Source organism: Beta vulgaris, chromosome 9 (genome assembly GCF_026745355.1).
Source record: "Beta vulgaris subsp. vulgaris cultivar EL10 chromosome 9, EL10.2, whole genome shotgun sequence".
Lineage (NCBI taxonomy): Eukaryota > Viridiplantae > Streptophyta > Magnoliopsida > Caryophyllales > Amaranthaceae > Beta > Beta vulgaris.
In genome coordinates, this window is record NC_079210.1 from 50,044,949 (window position 1) to 50,068,163 (window position 23,215).

The following is a 23,215-nucleotide window of genomic DNA, read 5'->3' on the forward strand; positions in this document are numbered from 1 at the left end:
ACTCAAGAAATTTTTTGAAATAATGAAACACTTCTATATGTAACCATGAAACATCTGATATACATTTGCATGAAGGTTGCCTTTCGATGTCAAAGCATCTTTAGTTGAACGAAGCCTCCTATAGTTAACTCTAAAGCTGTTTGACATCAGATTTTTGCTTCATACTTGTGATTGCATCTAATATCACACATCTGTCATAGAAGTTCAACAACTCAACCACAGGGATTACACAGGCACTTTTTATCGACGCGATTAAAGGACCTCTACCAAGGAGAGTCTAACTGCACGAAGCAATCTTACTGCACCATGAAAACCTTGGAAATAGCCAAACAAACTAAAGGATCAGAAATTTGGTTATTCCCGCCTAGTAAATCCTGGAGAGAAAAGGAGTAAGAAAGAAGAGGTGTTGTGCGCAATGCCATTTTTGTTCAACCCATGGAGAGTCTGTTTAGTTCTTTGACAATTGAACCCCTTTTTTTTTATGGGCATTTTGACTCTTATTAGTTGCTCAACTATTAGGCGATTAGCCAGACTTCTTTCGACATTATAACCGAACTTTGTGATGTCGGTACTGTTCAGTGTTCACAACAGTCATTGATTGAAATACCATATAATGATACAAAATTCTTGTTAGCAGTATCGCTGTTAATGTAGATCAGGAGTACAGTACAAAACTATTTGCCCGGTAAACTAGAACAGACTTCATAAATAGAAAGGCATACAAAATTGCTGCTTCTCAATTGTCTTCCGTAGAAATGCATAGCCATGCGCCCATTCCACAAGAGCATTGGCCCTCGTACTTGGCGTTACTGCTTGAATAACAGCCACTCTATCATGGATTCGTACTGCAATGTGGAATCAAACAGCAGCAGGAATTTGAGATTCTACTGCCTTCATCACCTGTTCACCCATCTCTTTGCATCCAACTAGTTGCTGTAAGAAATAACCGAATCACATATTAGTCGTGAACTAAAACAGATCCCGGGTATATGAAAGAAGAAAACATGCATTAACAATTGCATCAAGTAGCCAATGATTAGTTCCCTCATATTTTATCTGTTAGCTAAATGCATTATAAAACAATTGCTTCTACGAACCAGAAGCGATGTGTCCTGCACATAAGAACCTGGTTATAATGGAGAAATATCAAAGCCAGCACAATTCTGCACAACTGATTCCAATAGTATAGCATGTACATCAAAAGGTTAAACACATTTTTATCAAATCTAAAAGATGCAAATCATGGTCAAGCTTAGTGAGTTGCCTTGTTCATGGTCCATCCATCATGGATAGAAAATGTGACTCACAAATCATGAATTATTATAGTGCATGCAAATATCATGCAATTTGAATTTCTGACAGCTTGTGGTAAGAAAAAAATGATGCTATATCTAAATATTTGATGTAAACAGACAGACCCAACGAAATTTACTTCCACTATTTCTTTTTTAGTTGCAACATTTGTTTTCTCAGTCTCCAACAACTAATATCTTTAGTTACGTACTAACACATAGGAAACTCAAAAAAATCTCATGTGATAATATATTTACTTATATACTCCCCCCGTTTCTTTTTAATCTAAACACTTTCTTTTGATTCATTTCTTTTTAATCAACACACTGTTGCTTTTTCTTATTTTAGTAACATTTCACATCTACTTTCTCCTCTTTTTCCACCCATGTGTCCAATTTTTTAATATTACGACCCACCTTATAATTTCTCTCGCCACCTTTTTAGTTTCTCTCTCCCACTTTTCAATTCCTCCTAGGTTCTCCCCGAAAGTGAAGTGAGCAAATTCAAAAGAAACTAAGAGAGTATGTCCCAAAAGAACAAATGTTGCAATTAAAAACTAGTTGAGATTTACAGAACTTACATTTCCAACCGAGTATATGTCACCAGTTCGAAATCCCCTATTTAAGGTGTCCATAACAGCTGCCTCAATTCTATCTGCTGCGCTACTTTCCCCAAGACCATATCGCAAAAGCATTGCAGCACTTAGGATAGTTGCCAATGGATTTGCTTTGTCCTTCAAGTGTAGAGAAGACATAATTAGTTCGTATTCTATATTAATGCAAAAATAAGATTTATATTTTCTAAAAGTCCAACCTGCCCAGCAATGTCAGGAGCAGAACCGTGTATAGGTTCAAAAAGTCCAGGTCCCTACATAAAGTTATAAAGCAAAGCATAGGTCAAATTTAAAAAAAATCTCAAGTGTTGACTAAACATTGGAAGAAAAATGAGCATATCATCTCAAAAAAACGAAGGCAAGAATTGATATGAAGTAACATGCCCATACCGATTGGCCAATGCTCGCCGAAGGAAGCATTCCAATACTCCCACTAATCATTGAAGCCTCATCAGATAAGATATCACCAAAAATGTTGTTGGTTAAAATCGTGTCAAACTGCACGTGTAAATCAACTAAAACATGAGCCTCGGATAATTGTTTTTAAAGGACTATAGTTAGTTCTTGGGAAGAAGAAGAAAAATCATTGAATATTTAGTGCATTTGAGCTGGGGAGGATGAGTATAGATAAAGAAAGACCTGTTTCGGATCACGAACAAGTTGCATTGCAGCATTATCAATATACATATGTGAAAGCTCAACATCAGGGTAGTCCGCTGCCATTTCAGTTACTCTTTTCCTCCAAAGCATAGATGCCTGACTAGATTATTTAGGAAATGAGACTTGACAATAGATATACAGTATCATGCATTAGACAAAAGTCACAAAGATCTCCATGTTAAGTAGCTTATGATCCAAAAGATGTACATGATGGTACTTATGCAAGTGAGTCATGCACCAAAAAGCTCTACATGTAATGAACTAGAGAGTAACAGACAAATCTCACCTATATGCTACATGTTTTATTATTTCAAATTATTGCACCTAGTCTTTGTGGTAGCCATTGAATATTTGCGACTGGGAATCATTACACACTACTAGGCTTGTCTCAGCAGAAACTGCCTAAGGTGTATCAAGATGCAAAGCTGACACTGTCGAAACACCAGAGTACAGCCCACAGCCACCCTACTAGCAAACAAGCCTCTTGAACTATGTGCAGTCAAAAGTGTCTGATAGTGCTCAAAGTTTTGTTGCCATAAAATGAAGAAGCTTTAATTCAAAAGGGCTTAAATCAAATTGCTACTTGCTCATAAAAGCAAATCCACATGACATACAATCTCATAGGAATATTTGCTATTGTGCATTTGAGCGAGTCAGCAAATGGCAAAAGCCACAATATCTACTAAAAGTATTGCCATAAAATAAATCGAAAGGAGTCGTCTTGAAGTAGCAGTGGAAATTTACTTTAGTACCAAAGAATTCTCATTAGTCATGAACACCACAAACCTCTAGAACATTGGCTTTATCAACGGAGCAGAGCTTCCCACGCCTCTTCCTAGCTGTCTCAAAGGCTACACGAGCAATACGATCAATCTGCCATGAAACAAGCTCATGATGAATATGAATGAACCATAAAGAGAAATACATTGTTATGTAGGGGGTATCAGGGGAAAAAGTCTTCGATGTCCTCAACTCCTTTGATTACCTTTAGTACTTATAATGTAATTTAAACAAAAGAAAGCTTCATCTATATCATTGTATGTGCTACAAGATATAATACATATAGATGAGCGAACCTAACAGCACAGCCATGCAGTATGCCAACATAGTGCTGAAGACAACACAAACATATCACTTCAAGATCAAAGTATCAAACTGCTTAGAAGAATCATTAATATGATATATAATCATTAAGCAAGAATTTCTCATCAATACACTTTTTAATCATCATTAATTTCAACTATTATATAACAAAGGCAAGTTCAATTCATAGGTCTACTACGATTTGGTATTTTCTAGCCCACCAGCCACAGCCAACAACAACATAAACTAACATGAACCCACCACCAAATCACCAATGACATAAGCCACATGCCATGCCACATCCGCCAAAACAAGCAAAAAAGAGCCTGAATTTCCCAACAATTCCACTCAAACACGCCAATCTGTTTCCTATCTCTCCACATTTAAAAGGTGGCCCAATAGACAGCACCAGGAAGGAACCCTCAGAACATACTATACCTTGAACATCATTCTATAGCTCACAATCCAAATTTATGTCCTAGTTAATATTCACTTTGGCTACCCACCCTTTACAAAATCAATCCTTCTTGGGGTACTGCTTCTTTGTGATTCCCACAGTTTCGGATTTCCTTTTCTTGGTGATTAAGGAAAAGCCCAACCCTCCATTTTCTATCTTTGCTAGTGGAGGTCCAGGGAAGAGGAAATAACAAGTCAGCCTCAGCCCAAAGACAAATCACCTGCCCACTAAACCATCTACACCAAGACGAAGAGCCACGGACCAACAGTCTCAGCAACTAAACTAAGTTGCATTGGTTAAACATTTTGCCTTAAGTCATATTTATATAGTAGAGAAACTTGTGTAAAATGCTTCTACAAGTTTTATCCCTCAGGCAAATAATCAGAGGCATCCTTTCAACTTACTTCATCCTGCCAACTTCCTCCAATAAGAAATTTAGAGTTTTTATTTTCCCACTCCCCCTAATTATACTCTCCATTCTATATCGAAGAATTCTAACAAACATGTGCAATAAGTCCATTTTGCATAGTGGATTAATCTCAAGCATAAGAGACTCTAGTTCTGATGAAAAAGAAAAGTTTAAAATAAGAGTACCTTATAATTTTAATAACATTGACAAGTAAGGAAGTACCTGAGAAACAGAGTAGACCTCGGTATTGAAACCAATCTCCTCTCCCTTTTCATTCACAGAAAAGCCCCTAGGCTCTCCAAAGTAGATACCTGCATTCGAAGACAAAGAATCAGAAGAATACATCCATTGGTGGTATTCAGATGTAGATTTTATAAAGACAAATTCAATAGCATGAGACTGACCTGCAGTTAGCTCCCTCACCACCATCAGATCAACACCTTCAGCTACTTCTCTTTTCAATGTGGTACAATCAATTAACTGAATCCAAAGCACACAAATTAGGAACTTTACAGATAAATAGTATACCAAAGCACCACTAAACTATGTACGAATTTGAGTAGACCACAATAATACTGTTGCATTATCCTTTAAGAGTCTTAAACGGATAGAATAGACTGTAAACAGGAATAAATTTTATTGAATTTAAAGAGAAGTATCAGTTCAAGACTTCAAACGATTGTAAAAGATAGACACTAGTAATAGATTTCAAATTAAATCACCAGAACCATCAAATAAAGATGCAGAAGCAAAAGAAACAAAACGGCAACCTGAGGTAAGACAGTTGCAGGCCTTAAATTTGCAAATACATCAAGACCTGCCCGAAGCTGAAGCAAGCCGGTCTCTGGCTTCAACTTTTTCTCAAGTTTATCCCATTTATATCTGATATGCAAACAGGACAAGTGACTCATCCTTATATTTAACTACATGCAAAGGGGAAAATGACAAATGAAAAAGGTAAACAAAGTAGAGTAGGGATCAACATTACCCTCCAATAGCTCCTAGAAGAACCGCATCAGATTGTTTTGCTGCCGCAAGGGTCTCGTCTGGCAATGGGACTCCTGTGAGATCAAAAGCAGAACCACCAACAGGCATCTCTTGGTACTTGATGTCAATCCCTAGATAATTTTCAGAGCACCAATAACCTCATTTAATGTACCGGGCAATTATGAAATTATAAATGGAAAAGCTGCAAAGATGATTTAACATAGTTACAATTATTTTACTTTCAGCAGCTAAAACCCTAATGCAGCTATAGAATTGATCCAACCATCCAAGCAAGCTCTAAGAACCGGACTTAGCAGCAAAAGCCTATTACGTCAAATCCTCAACAACAATGTCATGGAAAGGCAAGATTTGAGTGTAATGGTGTTTGTTAGCGGTTACATGACAACAATGTCGAATGTGGTTACCTGAGGTTTCCCCATTCCGGAAATGTTTCTGTTTTCAAAACCTAAGATGTTTCCCTGCAACATAGCTATAGACTATATAGGAAGATGAAGTCTATCCAAAAGTCACATCCATATGAGAAGTACTCTAACCTAACATAAGGCCACTCAAGGGAAATGAACTCATAACTCCAGCTCTTGGTCTCACAAATCGCCTTTATTAGATCCTCCACTATTGAGGCAAAACCTAACGGTCTGCCCAAATAACAGCTAACACCTTTCATCATCACTTGATGTCAAGAAGTTCAAAAACTAACAATACCCAGCTTCCTATCCCGATTTCTGCCATTTACAACTTACAAGACTACCTACTTTCTACATAATATTATCGACATCATAAATATAAATATACGTCTATCGTGTCTTTGTGTTCTTCACCGAATACACAATAGTGTATACCTCCCAAAAAACCTTCTAATGCCCTAAGTCACACAACTTCCAAATCCTTCAGCCAGAAAATGATCTCAAATTCAAGATTCAAACTTTACTCAAAAGATAACACTTATCAAACCCTCAACTCCCCCAAAACCCTTCAAACCTTACCATCATTCGATCAATAACTCGTCTCGAAAATGCCCATATTCTAAACCCTCACTCACCCCTCCATATCTCTTCACTCTCTCAAAAACCCTCAATCTAATATCTTTCAAAAATTATAAATACAGTTACAACACCGAAATTCGCAATCAAATTCTTAGCCATTTTTCATCCTCATTCCTCCTCAACCAAATATAAAATCCTAAATATAATCACATATACTCACATAATCCATAATATCCAGCTACAATCATGTATCCTTCATTCCAAATTTAATATATTACTAAGACATAAAAAGCACAAAAATAGTACTATAATCAAAACCCAATTCTTTATCTAATCAAACGAAAGCAACAATTGAAGATTAAACATTGTTTATATTTTCTTTATTTAAAAAAAAAAAAAAGGGTGAACCTTCAATGGAAGCTGCAAGTTGAAGAACATGTTTAGAAATAGAGATAATTTCAGGGCCAATGCCATCACCAGGAAGAAGGGTGATGTTGTAGCTTTTTTTAGTGGGTGTTGTAGCAGCAGAACAGCGCACTCTTGGAAATTTATTGTAGTAAAATGCAGAAGAATTGAAGTTTTTAGTTTGTTGAAGTTGGATTTGGGATTTAAATGGCGCCGCCAAATGAAGCTGGGCTGCCATTGTTGTGGGAGTAAAATGAAGTAGAAGACAATTTGGATCAATTCGGATGTGTTCAGTTGCTGAAAGATGACCTTCGTCTATGTTACGCTAATGCGCACCGCGCACGTAAGTTAGGTTGCTTTTTTGGTTTAGATTACAAAAGAAAGACAGCAATTGGAGTTAAAGAGTTTAACCGCGCGTTTGGTATTCGTTAATAAATTACGGTAATGAGAACGGATTTTAAGTGTAATGTTATTAGGGAAGTACTTTTAAAATATTTATAGGACGGTATTTGTTCTTCATGGGTAATATTTTAGAAAATCACGGATGTTCGGGGGGCCTGGACGTTGGATAAGAAACTTATTTCAATACAAATATTATTTAAACAAAAAAAAAATTGAGAGAATAAATATATAAATGTAGGTTCATAAACCAATGACCAGCGGGCACCCGTTAGCATTTGTCGAAATATAACTGTACAAAATTAACTCCAATATTATATGTTTGTTAAAATACTTGAATCATTTGCAGTTTCTAGCATACCTTAGAAGCATTAGAATGTGACATAAAATTTACTATATGTGATAAAATATTAATTTACAGAACAGTATCCGTAGGTTGGAATTTCAATTGGCATGTGACTCATGTATGAAGAATATTAAATTTGTAATTCAATAGCACTATCTCGAAACTGAAACCACTGGTCTTCAAATCCACTAATCTCTCTGACAATGCTTTATGAAGTAAATTTTTAGTCACCCTCGAAATTATTACTTTACCATTGACCATTTTTAAGCAAACCATTATAAGAAATGCAAGTAAAAAATAATCACGGGTGACATATGAATAGTGCATATCACAATGAGAGATTTGTAAAATTTTAGAAGAAAAGGTATTGTTACCATCCAAAACACCCCTATTATTTTGAAAATCACTAAAATATCCATAATTTTTCTCAAAATTACACACAAATATCCTTATAATATGCTACTATACACATATCACCGTGATTATTTAGGATAACCAGCACATTTACTACTTCCTAGTATAATCAATCAAAACATAACAAAATGAAAAATCATTCTTTTGGAATTGTTCTTGAGGACTCTCTATATATTATAGCCTTTAATTATACTCCATAATAAATTGAATCAACCATGATATAATCAAAATATCCATAATTTCGCTCAAAGTTACACACAAATGTCATTATAATATGCTACTATTCACATATCACCGTAATTATTTAGGAGAACCTGCACATTTACTACTTTTTATTATAATCAATCAAAAAATACCAAAATGAAGAATCATTCTTTGAAAGTTGTTCTTGAGACTCTCTATATATTATGTAGCCTATAATTATACTCCATAATAAATTGAATCAACCATAATATAATCAAAATATCCATAAGCTAGGTGGAACAACTTTTTGGATAAGGTCAACAACTCAACATCATCATCGTGCATTGGTGCGCCACTACTAATAATCTCATTATTTCTTTTGGAAAAGTTTTAGAATAGGCCAAGAAAAAAAAACTTGGTCATTCTCCAAATATATCCTAAAACTCTATAGGCAATATTGTCTATGGCAAAGCAAGGTGCCATGTCTCCCAAGAGATCAATTTCCACCAGCAAAAGAAGATGTCTTTGCTCTCCTACCACCCACCAAGGCTCTTTCCGGTGTAGCATCCACCGCGGTCGACAAAAGTTTCCGACTAGATCATCACCAGCAAGGCCCAACATTAAGAAAATTGAGCCCAATGGTGCCACAAAAGCCAACATGTTAAGGGCCTTATTGGTGCAAATGATCAGCCCATCAAGGCATGATCTAAAAAGGCGATGGGTTTTCAAGCCCAGGCCCACCAGGTTTCGCCTATCTCAAATTAATGCACTTGTGGTCAAGTCATAACTCATAAATGATCCATTGTAATTTGTACAAGAGAAATTAAATGTAAGAAGTTGGTTCATACTTGTAAGTTGTATGTTAGACATGTATGCCTCCATTTTTTTTTACTACTATACGTCTATACATTCCAAAAAAAATCATGAACTTGTCTTAAACTGTTCAATTTATTTTATAAGTAATGTATTTGCTTTGGTTAATTAAATTAAGAATTTCTATAGTTGGATCGCGTATTGCTCGATATGGATTGCTCCATAATACAAGAAATATGATCACTTGCTAATTACCCTATTTGTTTTTTTAGGACGCGTGCAATATTTAAGATCGATATTGATCTTTAGTTGCTTCTATTACATATTGATAAGAATTATAAGGAAAAAAATGTTATTTATTTTTATGCAAAGATAAATCTAGTGAAATAAATTTTTCAATTTAAGAGATATTACTGGTTAAAGTGAATATTCAAAACTTATATATGCTTTATATATATATATATAAACAGAGGAAATAATATAGAAGAAAAGTTCAATTCAAAACTTCTCATACTAGTACTTACTTACTTCTTATTTTTCATGAGAATTAAGGAAAAGAAAAGGAGTAGTAGGAGTTCTCAAAAACAAAAACTAGCTCTTTATTTTAGTTTTCCTTTTAAAAAATTCAAAAAGCAATGAATGTTTCTTTTAATGGCGTAAAATAATAAATAGGAGCATATATTTTGAAAGAAAAGTAAGGGTATTTTAGAAAGTTTGTGTAGAAATTAAGGATAATTTAGTCCAGAAAAATTAATAAAAAAGAAAACAAGCACAATATTTTAAGACACTCAAAAAGAAATGTAAACACTATATAATAAGACGAAAGGAGTATTTTGTAATACTAATTAAGATTTTGCCTTGTAATTCGTCAGTAAAATATCCTGAGATTCATTAATAATTACTTTTACTTTCAATTTTTTTTTGAAGTACCATTACTTTAGTGGGAGTAACATGTTTACAAATTAAAGTAACTCTAAAGTGTACTAAAACTGTGAAACAGATGGTCATCATTTTGGATTTGTCTATCCTTCTTTCAACAGACCACGATGGATAAACAATGTACTGATTTGCTTTTTCTTTTTATTTTCACATGCACAGATCTAAATCCTTGTAAATTTACACGGATATATTTTTTTTTAATGAACCATACCCGGTTTTCGAAATCCATTTTTGAATCCCGATCAATTGTGATTCGAGTCGGGTCAAGCCTCAATTGGAGGAAAAGCTCTCCCAACACACTCTATTGCATTCCCAGGGCTTGAATCCGAGACCTCTGATTAAGTTAGAACAACTTCCTTACCAGTTGTGATCCCCCACAATTTTAAAGAATTTTTATAAATATATTCAAGTATTTATGTAGTTATATTTAAATCCAAATGAGTTTGGAAAATGATTTGACTATTTAAAAAGGGTTGACTATTTTAAAAGTCAAATGAAATTATTTTCCATAGCTTAATAAAATTAGAATATTTTAATTAAGCATGTTTTAATAAAAGTTTTAAATATTAAAAGTATATTGAAAAGGAAGTTTAATGCTGGAATCGAAAATCCAAAAAGGGATAAAAAGGAAAAGAGTCATCTGATGACTAAAGTCTTAAATAGCCCATCTTATTAGTCATCAAGTTTCATTAATTATAATCTCGTTTCCTAAGCCCATAAAGGGAAGCCTTTATATAAATATCCTAAAAACCCAAAATATTTTCACCCTACACATTATTTTTCCAATTCTCACGTCACTTGCTCTCTCCCTCTACTCGACTTTTTCTCTCCTCTTCGTGTGCCATTGTTGCTCGTTCTCTCTCAAAAATTTGTTTCTTCTTCTTCAAGTAACGTTTCTTGTTCAACAAGAAACGTCACAAATCCCTCTCAAGAACCGAAACACCACCTCCGACCAGTCCCGTGTTGCTGCTGTGCTGTCCGGCGCCTCCTTCCCTCATTGTTGTTGGCGGAGATTACGTTGTATGAGACTTTTAACGACTTAAAAGTGACCTACAGGCTAGTGTATACAAGGTACGTACATTATCTACGTGCTATGTGATTTAGAAGTATGCTCTAAGCGTATTTTAATATTAGTATCATGTATAGGGACTTGTTTGTTCATATATGTGAATGCTAGAATTTATTTTACATGTTATGTGCCTATGTACAACATGTGGTTTAGAAGTGATTATGTTATCAGATTATAAATGTTTGTATGGAATGTTTGATGCAAGCATGTTAAGTTAGTTTGTTTATTAATTCGTGAGTGAATTAATATAAGTTAAAGTGAATCATGTATTACATGTATTCTTTGAGTATTATTTATTATCTTATAAGGACCGTGGACCTTATTTGGTAAGTTACAAGTTATACCTATATAAAGGTAAAGTTTATTGTTGGCTAGGTTCAACAAGTAAGTTAGTAAAGTATAAAAAGGAGTTAAAGGAGTCTTGATTGATAAGTTGTGATCACTTGTTAATCTGAAGATAAAAGAAATTCTGTTATGACTGTTTGGTTATTAATTATGTGTTACTTGCTTGGTTGTGTCAACACAAGTAATAAAATGTAATTAATGTAAAGTGCAACGAGAATAAGTTATAGACTTTAGACTGGTGCACGTCTAGAGTTGGACACTAAGGGTTGGAATGCATGGTGAGCGTGCCATGGGTTCTTCTAGGAATGGATTGATCACCATCCCTTTTTCAGTTCAAAGGTTCATCGATATCGAAGGTCATTTTTGGAATATGTAGTAGCTCCCATATTTCATATTTTTAGATAAGTCAACTCGTCCAATAACTATTTCTTTTAAAACAAGAAATAATGTTTAGAGTCTAGTTCAGTAAAAGTTGTCTGCAGATTATTATATACTTATATTATTATTTATCCCTGCATGTTATTTTTGTAGTATCATGTTTAGGATTATTTATGTCTGATATGTAGTACTCAGCTTTGCTGATTACGTGTTTGTTTGTGTGTGTGATCGTGGCTTTGCCTATTGATCCTGTGATGATCATTCTGGTGAGCAGAGTCAGTATTGCATTGCAACAGGTTCGCAGATGCATCTCATTGGGAATCTGGAATGGAGAGACTATTCATATACCTAGCATAGTTTAAGTTATGTTTTCGTAGGAACATCTTTATTTCAGTTTGTGGTTTATTTAAGTTGGTGTGTTTAAGATTCAAGCATTTGTCTTTTATTTAGTGAGTTTTAATAAAGTTGATTTTTAGTAAATTGTTTTCCGCTGCAAAATTCTGAGTAAGCCGATACGTTATCACACGGGCGATAATGCCTGAGTAATTCTCTAAGGTTTATTATAAAAGTATTTTCTAAAAAGAGAGAATTATCGGAGTGTTACACCAGTTGATCTAAGCATGTATTGGTTACACAGATTATATAATGATCATTCATCCTCTGTTCCTTTCAATACAAAAGATATATGTACTCCCTTCGTGACTATTCAAATTTTCACCTCCTAAAAGAGACCGGTCCTCATGACTCTTAGTTGCATGTGCTATTTCCATATATTAAAAATTAAGTAAACGATTAGACTAAGTTAGGGCATTTGTGATAAGCTAAGGGAATAACACAACTATCACTAATAATCAATCAACGAATATCAATGACCTACAATCACAAACCCCATGAATCATAGTCCATCTATTTCAAAAACTCAATCAAGAAACTTAAGTGATTGTTTGTTTCAAAATATGGAATAGAAAGGGAATGAAAACAAAATGAAGTGGGAATAATAGTAACAAAAATGACTTCTTTTATCGAGTGTTTTGATTAAGCCATCAAATCAAACGGGGGTGGTAATCATAAACACAAGTAATATTTACTTGAGAGAAAAGGAGAGGCAACAAACTTGGAGATTCTACCAAAAAAAAAAAAAACTTGGAGAGTCCACTACATCAAGAAATAGTAATAGATTGAAGAAGATCAAATCAAATAAGGAGAAAGATAATCGATAATTGATTTCGTTTTGGAGGTTACCCAAAAACAATAAGACAAACACGCTCTAAAATTGTTAAGTTTTCCTTCAATTTGTGCATCAATGTTGTATTCTATAAAACAAAAGGTTAAAAACCCTAGACCCTTTTATATTTTTTTTTTATCCATATGAGCCACGAAGGCAGCAGTACGAAGTACAAAAAAGAGTCCTACACCTTCTCCATCCATCAAATATCATAAACAATAAGATCTAGAAACATACGTAATTAAAAGGAAAGCGTAGACATTAATTTAGCTTCTTAATATATTTATCATCTAATTTGGTGCAATAATGTTATTTGCTCACCTTATTTATTTTGTTTGGTGCAATGTTATATGCTCACCTTATATTGTTTAGCAAATTTTGGACATATGGTTTAGTTGTACTCATCCTCTTTTTTCTTTCTCTTTTGATGCAATGTTATATGCTCACCTTATTTGACTAACCCATACTTAATTATTACTATTAAGATTTAAGAGATAGCTTGAGTATAGACTTTCATGATGCCAGTAGTTATAATTCTCCAAATAATAGTGTCTAGTGGCTAATTAATACTAATTGATAAGCTTATCAACGACATATGTTGTTTTATACGTATCTTTAGAGTTTAAATAATGATTAAGATAACTTAGTGGGTACACTCTAAGTACATATTTTCTCATTAATTCAAGACTCTGATGTATGTATGAAGATAGAGCTTACTCCATGAAAATGACACCCAAATATATATTCATACTAAATCACTAACCATATTATATATTAATTCTAATAATATTAATCGAATAAAACAAGAAAGATGACCCTTTTTTTCTGAAGAGCCGTATATATGATGATATATGAATTATGACCTTTATTATGAAGATAATATAATGATAATAGTATAAAGTGTTATGAAGACCTTGGGCTTAATGGGTCTATCCTTTATGATATCTTTCAAACCTAAAGTGTAGGGCGTGGAACCCATGTCCTTAATTATGACCCGTTGAAGATTTCAAATTTATACTCCATTCTACTTCCTCCGTCCTATAATATAGTGTTTGTTTCTTTTTTACACGGTCTTCAAAATGTAACTTTGATCTTTAATATCTTCAATTTTATATTAATAAAAAAATATAAAAAGTTGGCATTATGAAATTACACATTGAGACGAATCTAACAAGATTCCACATGAATATGTTTTTTTATATATACAAATGAAAATATTCGGTCAAAGATTTTAAAGTTTGACCCACCAAAAATGAATTATGCACTATATTATGGGACGGAGGGAGTATAATTTCAGCTTGTGAAAATATTTTAGCTCATAGACTTAGTACAAAGCTAATTAAACAGTTCATAAGTTTTTCCCCAACAGATTGTTGAAATGGGGATTTTAATCCCTAGTCAACGTTATAGAATTTGAGATGTTATTCCACTGAGCTATCATATCTTCCTCCTTGCGATAGGAAAAAACTTGGTTAACCCACCGGGTAGAGTACCCACTTCATAATATAAGGTTGTGGTAATTATGATAGTTGAATTCAACTAGACTTAAATGCTAATATTTTAATTATCTATTAGTAGCAGGTAGTCTACCCGGTGGGTTAACCAAGTAATGTCCCTTGCGATAAGATATGATTTGTGATAAAGTTAAAGTAAGGTTTCCTTTTAAAGATTCAATAGTTAATTATTCTAGTACTTTTACTCTATAGAGTACTTTCTTTACTCTAATCATATACTAGTATACTACTAATCCTAGGTACTTTATCCACAATGGCGCGTTGATAATTTCATTAGGGACATATGACCATATCCCTCTCTAAGTCTCTTTAATTTATATCCTCTAAATAATATATTTTTCAATTGAAAATTTGTCCAGAAAAATATCTTATCAAGCTAGGTATTTAATTATTAGTTTTAACTTTTATTGTATAAGGATGTCGATTAACTTTACATTAATCTTAATTTGTAAAAAAGATCAACTATCTTTATCTACTTACACATAAAGCTAGTTTTAAAGGAGATAAAGAAAACAATTGAACATAAAAATCATTGTATAGTCTACACTTCTAGAAATTTTGCATCCCTGAAAAAATAAAGTTCTACTTTTGTCTAATCTATCATCAATCAGTTACAAAAGTATTTGTTAACCAAAATTCGTGATCAATTGGGATTCAACTAAAAAATATTGTGAAAGTATTGGGTCAGACCGTTTGATCAATGCTTGCTGTCAGACGGGTTGAGCCCAAAACCCTTCAATTCTAGGTTTAAAAAAAAAAATGTCAACCGTAAATCCAATTCTAGTATTTGGATTGAGAGAAGAATTTAGTGAAAGAAAAAAAGAAAAAGATTCGATAATCAATAGGCATATGGCTATTGAATCATCCATTCAAACCCGATTCCTAAATCGGACAAATTCTTCAATGACAGAACAAAAAATGAAAGATTTAGCTAATAGAACAAGGATAATCAAAAATCAAATAGAAAAAATTTCAAAAGACAATATCAAAAAAAATATTAGTCCTAACCAAACACGTTATGGTACTACGAAATTCAAATCGCCAAAAAGTATTGGTCAAATATTAAAAAGAAGAAATGCTCGATTAATCCGTAATTGGGTTAAGTGAATAGTGATAAGTACGAATTATAAGTTTGGAGTATATAGTACAATGAATTAAAGCGAGTTCATTCTGCAACACATACTAAATTGACTTGTTGGAGGTTTAACTAGTTTTTTTTTTCATTTTCTTTTCTTGAAAGGTTTTCGTTTTTTACTTAATCAAAGGATTTGACATATGTATCAATGCACGACTTTGATTTTTTAATTATTCTATTATGAATTAGTAAGAATTATACTTCTTCCATTATGTTTTGAATGAAACGTTTGCTTTTTTACGCAACCAAACGCTTCTTTAATCATCAATATTTTAGTTGTGCACACGTAAAAAATATAAAAACGTTATAATTTGATAGTATGAATCGAGCCGAATCTAACAAGACCCCCACTTAACTATGTTTTTCATTATATAATTACGATAAATTGGAGTCAAAATTGATCAATGAATAATGTCATTTCAACCAATGTTTCATTTGAACCAGAACAAAGGAAGTACAAAGTTACTATGACCAATGAAACCTTCTTATGTATACAAAAATCAATATTGTCCTAGTTATTCTATGATAAGGGGTTAAATACTTGTTCATAAATAGGATCCCCAAACTTCTCCCTACTTGCTAGGAATTTTTATCTTGCCTAAAAAAGGAACTTATATATTGTGCTTTTCTCTACATATAATTGTACAAGATGATCAAAGATATCATTGAATAGTAGTGTCAACTAAAAGAAGGGTTGAACATCGAGAGAGCTTACGAGGACGTTTTGGCGCAATTTTTTGAGGTAGCATTTGTTGTTTTAACTCAGTCAAAACACTAATTAACAATAATAAGAGTTTTTGGTTAAGTAGTGCTATAAGTAGCTTTTAGTGGTAGAAGTTTGTTTTGGCAGTGTTTGTCAAAAACTATAATTTGTAGCTTTAGGAATAGTGTTTAGTGGTGTATAAATTTTATATTACAGTTTTATTTGAGTTTTTAACTATTTATCTACAAACAAATAGCTTTTTTTTTGCTGAGCATGAACATGTTATACTGCTACTTTGACACCTAACAACTAAAAGCTACACACTAATCAATAACAGCTACCAACACATAGTTAACCGTTACTCTCACAACTAAAAGGTACCACCACATCTATCGTGGTCAAAACTCAAATTCAAACACGCCTACAAGAACTAAATCAGTGACATCTTAGAAAGCTAAAGGTGTGAATATCCCTAGTCTTAGGGGAAGTCTTGAGATAAGATTTTCATGGGTCTTAGGGATAAACTAATGCAAGACTGGGGAGAGTCTTGAGTTGAGTTTTGTTTTCCAAGACTCAATTTAAGACTCACCCTTGCCAAATGTTAACTATTGATTGGGTGAGTTCTTTTAAAATATCAAACCGATTATATATATAATAAAAAATCAGATTATATTTTGATGAATAAGTGAGTCTTGATTAGAGTTTGGAGATAAAGTATAAAAGTATAAAGAGTCTGAAATGAGTATGAATTAGTAGAAAATTGATGTGGCAGAGTCTGAAATTTAGTGTTGAATCTGAGGGATAAACTTACCCTTACGACTAGCTTGATAGCTAATACTTCATGAGTTCATTCCTCAGATAAATTCTAGATAAATTCTTATATACTCCATTGATTTTTATATTAAAAGTTAATGAAGTATATTTAGAGACGACTAACAAAGGCAAAAATCAGTGATCAAGCTATTCAAAAGATGGACAAAGCAATTAATAAAACTGGATCTAGAAGGTCCCACCACATGAACACATGATGCAACAGTATCCCCAATTTCCACAGATGGCAAATGCAAGGTGGAATGGTGAAGGAACCTCAACGTGTCTTTTTCCTTTGCGCACTGTTTGGTTTGATACAATGGGCGGGGAAATTAAATTTTTTTCATCAACCGAAACACCCAAACGAGCCCTACCCCGGTTCCAGAATTAACTTACCAGTCTGGTGATCTGGACAACCCGAACACTGGGCCATTGCCCTGACCCTAGAGATGGCATCTCAATTCGAATCTGACTCTAGTCTGCTCCGATCCGAAGGAAAAAATCCGACTTGACTCTGATAAAAAACGTAATCCGACTCTGTTTAAAAAGTCAGATTCCGAATCGGGGAGAGTCGGAGTCGGAGTCGGATCTCGTAAAATAACCCGACTCTGACTTTGAGTCAATCAATCCTTTTTTTCTTATTTATGTATAACCTGACTTCGGATTTCAGCCAATTATATTATATATACAGTTTTTTCATTAAAGAAATGATTGTTAAAAATAATAGTAATATTTAGATTAATTTCCATATGATTATTAGAATAAATTGTAGTTATTAAAGTATTGCATTATCGGAGACTATTCTATTATATATATAAAAAATGGACAGAAAAATAAGTCGGGTCGGGTTCAGAATCGAATGTTCGTATTTTAAGTCGTATGTTCGGATTTTTACATCGGGCCGAAATCATAGTCAGGTGTCCAGATTTTAGGTCGGGTATTGGAGAGAAAGCGGGCAGACAGGGTAGGAGCAAGTACTCTTTCCAAGTGTTGCCCGAAATCGGGAAATTAGGGCTTTGTTTGGTTTTTGCTTGCCACCAAATAATAAATGATGTAAGAGAAATTAAACAGAAAAGGATTGTTTGGGAAAATAGGACAAATTGGGTGGCTCAAAGGGAATTTCATTGATAGAGTTTTTTTCTCTTTCTTTGATGGATAGAGTTGTAAGGTAAGGTCATCCCTTATTGATGGATTGCGTTGTTTGTCAATTTTGTGGTTTATGACGTTAGTGAGAGGGGGACCTATTGTTCAAGATAAGGTGTTTTCGACTTTATTGTGTGATCTTCACGGATCCCTAGGAAATTACTAGATTTGTTCTTCTTCCTGATTTCCACATTATTCTTCCAACTCTAAGTTTACGTTTCCATGGACTTTTAAGGTAACCCGGTTAACAATCCGACGGGTTGGATACGGATCGTCGAATTATCGTCGATACCCAACTCATTTATTGTACATCCAGGTGTATCATATGAATGGTGCATTCAATGCTATTTTTGTCTTATTGTGTACATTTGGAAGTTTTAAATGAATATTGACTATGAGGTTAGCATCATATGTATCATGCTTGTGGAATGTGGAGTTGTGGTTGTTTATAGCATATTAGCATGAGTACTTCTTCTAGGTCACATACACATACACGACACAAGACCTTTCATGTGCGGGTACATGGCCTTATATCCTTAAAATCAAATCCATAACCCCAATTGATTAACTCACTATCATTCTAATTTACAGCTTATGAACGATCACCTTCATTTTTGGTTAACAAATTATATACTTCTAATTTTGGGTATTTTTGAGTCGATTCACATGAGTGCTATATAATATAGCAAATACGATGATTTTTGCGTAAGAAATTATAATATGCCTGTTTCAATTTGATTCAATAAGTTGTAAAATTTCTCAACAAATCAAATTTTATAGTTTTACTACTATGTGCTTAGATATATCAACGAGCGTATCTTTAATGGAATAGCTGGTAAGTGGAAGCAGTCTGTAGGATATTATTTTAGTAAAACCGGTCTTTAATCATAAACATTCACTTTAATCAATACAAAATATAATTATAGCTTCAGAAAATCAAGTAAAGTACTTAAAGTCTAAGATTTTGTACAATTTGCACCATGATAATCTTAAATTACAATATTTTTTTTGATCAAAGTTGCCTTTTACGGATGATTTCGATATTTACTGCTTAAAACTTATCCTCCTCATTGGTGATGGATTGATGGAATGTCTTGTCTCTCACCAATTTTTTAACCTCTTTAAGCGATATAAAAACTTACATTTGAAGATGATATCTAAACAATGGCCTTGTTTAGTAGAGAGAGATTTGGGACAAAATTGAAGGTTTGAACTCATAATATAGTGGAGTATTTGACCAGTCAATGCTCTAATTTGACTAGTTTTCTAATTGGGTTCAAAAAACTCTTTTTGAAAAAAACTTGGGGGAGTAACTTTTTGACATTAGAGGTTTGTGAATGAGTGAGCAAATTACATTTATATCTTAAAGTGTTGAAAATTACATTAGTAAACAATAAAAGGTACAACAATATATTATGCACATATCTTGATTGGTCATTTTACACAATTATAAATCAATCAACTATTATCTACTTATTAAACACCTTGATACTAACAAGTACTAATATAATCAATTATCAGCTAATATAATCAACTAAAAACTAACAACACTGTAGGAGGTAATTGCCGAACAAGACTTATTTGTCTATATATTAAAAATTAAAGCCGGTTTTGTTTAATAGTATTTCTTATAACTGAAGTAAAACAAATGATTTTGGCAAAATGGCAATGCATCTAAAAACCCATTACCAAATAATCATAGATCAAGTAGCAACAAATCCCAAATGTAAATTTTGTCATAGATCTGAACTATCTGATGTTGATCTTTTGGATGGAGTAAAAACAAAAAGTTAACAAAGTTACACAATTGAACAAACACTAATCACAGTATCACGAAGGGTATAGATAAACTACCACTAATTATTTTTCAATGGCATCATTGTTACGACACAATAATATCAATCCACCTCACAAATATTTGACATCAAAAATTAATTACTGATGTTGGTACAATTGTAGTTCGACTGTCCTAAATAATATAATCCACTCACTCAATTTTAAAACTTTGTAAGAAAAAAGACAACAATAATTAAATAAAAAGAATCCCAACAAATCAGGACCCTAAAACCATATCAATAGATTCCTTACGAATCACATACGTGGCAACCATCTAAACTACCCAGCCTCAAGCTTCATTTTTAAGCCTCTTTCTTCGGCGCCCACTTGCAAACAATACCCACTCGCATCTCATCACAATCTCTTAAAACTTCATACAAATCAACGGCCGAGATTACACCGAGCTTATTCATCATACACCCGATTATACCATATACATAGTATATACTTAAAATTAATTTTTACTTATTTACTTCCTCCGTTTCTAGATAAGTGCAACATTTGCATAGTGTTTACTATTCACAGTTTAAACTTTGATTAGCTTCGGTGATTTACATTTTAGGAAAAACATAATCATGCGGGATCTTGTTAGATTATCGTCTGAATGTGAATTTTTTTAATATCAACTTTTTATAATGTTACTTATTGATAATTGAATATATTAATGGTTAAAATAATGCATTGGCAAACGTGAAAACAAAAAGTGTTGCACTTATTTAGAAACGGAGGAAGTATTTATTTGGAACTTTCTTTTTTTATACATTTTATTCATCTAAAATAAAATGAACAATAAAAAAAAGATATATTGTATCAAATTCACATTCAGTATGATAATTTTATTACAGTATACCTACTATTAATTTTTGGTCAATTATTTTTTTGGATTTTTTTTAATACATTTTACTCATTTGAAATCATGAGCAATCAACAAAAAAATAATTTTACATATACTATACTCACCGTACAACATGATAAATTTCTCATGATGATTGATGGGTGCAAAATCCTTGTCTCCAAATGTTTCAATTTTGGCTGCAAAAGTTTGGGGTATGCGAGAAGGTGTTAAGGCAGCTTTAGCCTTAGGAGTGGATAGTATTATTATCGAGGGAAATAATTTGGTTGTGATTAACTCCCTTAGAAAGTGTTGGAAAGTCTCTTGGGAGACTGACAACTTTATTTGCGATGCAGGTGTGGACCTTGCTTCCTTCTCCAATGTTGTCTTCAACCACTGTTTTAGGAAGGCTAATCGAGCAGCAGACTTCTTGTTACATATTCGACTATTCACCGATGGAATGAGCTTGATCCTCCTATGTCCCTCTTTATCGTCGACAAGAATGTGTTAGGTTGGTCTTATTAAAAAAAAGATGGTAAATTTTTTGAGCTTATACTTTACGACACACGCGCTATTTAGCGCGTAGAGAAATCGTTAATACCAAACCCTAAACCCTTTCCTGGTTTCCTCAACCAACGGCCGGATTTTTTATTTAATTAAAAAAATAACTACATGAAATTACCAATACACCCTTGTTTTCCCTTCTATTAATACCCTCTCGGAGTCGCCTCTAGGTTTGGAGAACTGAAATCCCAAATGCCCTTTTTTCAGAAAAAAGAAAAAGAAAAAGAAATTCTCTCTCTTCTTTCTTCTTCCTCAAACACTGATACCACTTACTTTCTCTCTCCTCACACAACAATGGCGGTTACTACATCTCGCCATCAACGTTCTCACTCACCTTCTGGAAGATTCTGTTCATCTACAATATCATCATCTTCTTCCTTCGCTTCATCATCTCCTACTTTCTCATCTCAATCTTCCTCTCTTTTACACCGATCTTCTTCTCCAACAAGAATAAGCATATACGGATCTTCTCCTCAAACGACGTCGTCTTCCGTGAGATTCTCCATCAACAACAACCGAAACACATCTCCAAACAGATCGTTCTCCGCCGTTAATCGAAATCGAAATCCATTTCCAGCAGGAAAGAAGAAAACATGTATGTGTTCTCCAACAACACATCCTGGTTCATTCCGGTGTAATTTCCACAAGAATCTCGAATCAAAACGACAGAATACACCGTCGTATCAGCCGAATCGATTGAATATGAGGAGATCAGCGATGACGAACTCTTTAGTGAGAATCGGAAGTGTTGAAGGTGGTGAATCGGTGAAACGTGCTCTTTCTATGTTGATTCGTCCGTGCGCGCACCAGCAAAGAAGGAGAGGTGATTTTCAACCTCGTCCGAGTCGACTCAGTGTCATGTCTAAAGCTGAAGATGAAGATCATTGAAGAAACCTTTCAATCTATCTGACCAAAATTTCGAGTTTTCTTTTGTTATGTTGTTGTTGTTATTATTATGTACAGGAGCGGCGGAGCGACCGAGTTGGCTCACCGAGTTGCGGATCGGTTTGACTCACTGAGTTTCATACCGAGTTGTCTGTCTTGCCGAGTTTTTGTCTTTTTGTGTATAGAAATATCAAGATCGGAATATAATTTTTTTTTTTTGTTTATTAAATATTAATTTCTTGATCTTTTCCTTGGACTGAATAGTAGTACTTGTTGAAATGATTTCAATGAATTTGTTTAATTTTACGCGTTTAATTATTACTTATTTTATTTGAATAGTATTTTTCAAACTTATTTATTTTCTAAACCGTCAGTATCCAATTTGGTTAATTTGAATATTAAAATTTGAATGTGATCTTAAAAATCCAGAATCCTTACAGAACAATTTCTTTTTGCCGTTATTCACCGTCTTAATTCAGATTCAATTTGATTTACTTTATTGTTTGTTATTTTTTTTTGTTTTGTTTCTATGTGTTATGTGTTTATTTTTTTAGAGGATGTTATCTGATATTTCTTTTTTTTTGTTCTTTTCCTTTTTCTTCCGCAGGATTGAGTATATCATATATGCGTCTGGTGGTAAATATGGAGGAATTGAGTTTCAGAGACTGGACAAATCATATTTGAATTCTGGGTTTTTTGGACAAGAATTTTCAGATTGAGGACATAAATAAAAGTTATGAAAGTTAATATGGTTAGTGGAATGATACAGTT

General features: G+C 33.4%; 2 protein-coding genes across 2 annotated transcripts; one reads left to right on the plus strand and one right to left on the minus strand.

The window, feature by feature from the left end:
• Positions 1-579: 579 nt before the first annotated feature.
• On the minus strand, positions 580-7,270 carry LOC104904502 (3-isopropylmalate dehydrogenase, chloroplastic). Its single transcript, XM_010692767.4, has 11 exons — positions 6,915-7,270; positions 5,504-5,633; positions 5,286-5,397; positions 4,920-4,995; positions 4,738-4,826; positions 3,353-3,439; positions 2,546-2,662; positions 2,297-2,404; positions 2,107-2,160; positions 1,874-2,026; positions 580-933 (listed from the first exon to the last, which is right to left on the minus strand). Exons 1-11 carry the CDS (start codon positions 7,147-7,149, stop codon positions 859-861), a joined length of 1,236 nt encoding a protein of 411 aa, XP_010691069.1. The 5' UTR covers positions 7,150-7,270; the 3' UTR covers positions 580-858.
• A 14,460-nt stretch (positions 7,271-21,730) lies between these two features.
• On the plus strand, positions 21,731-22,759 carry LOC104904503 (uncharacterized). The gene has a single exon (XM_010692768.4). The coding sequence runs from the start codon at positions 21,752-21,754 to the stop codon at positions 22,445-22,447; it is 696 nt and encodes a 231-aa protein (XP_010691070.2). The 5' UTR covers positions 21,731-21,751; the 3' UTR covers positions 22,448-22,759.
• Positions 22,760-23,215: the final 456 nt, after the last annotated feature.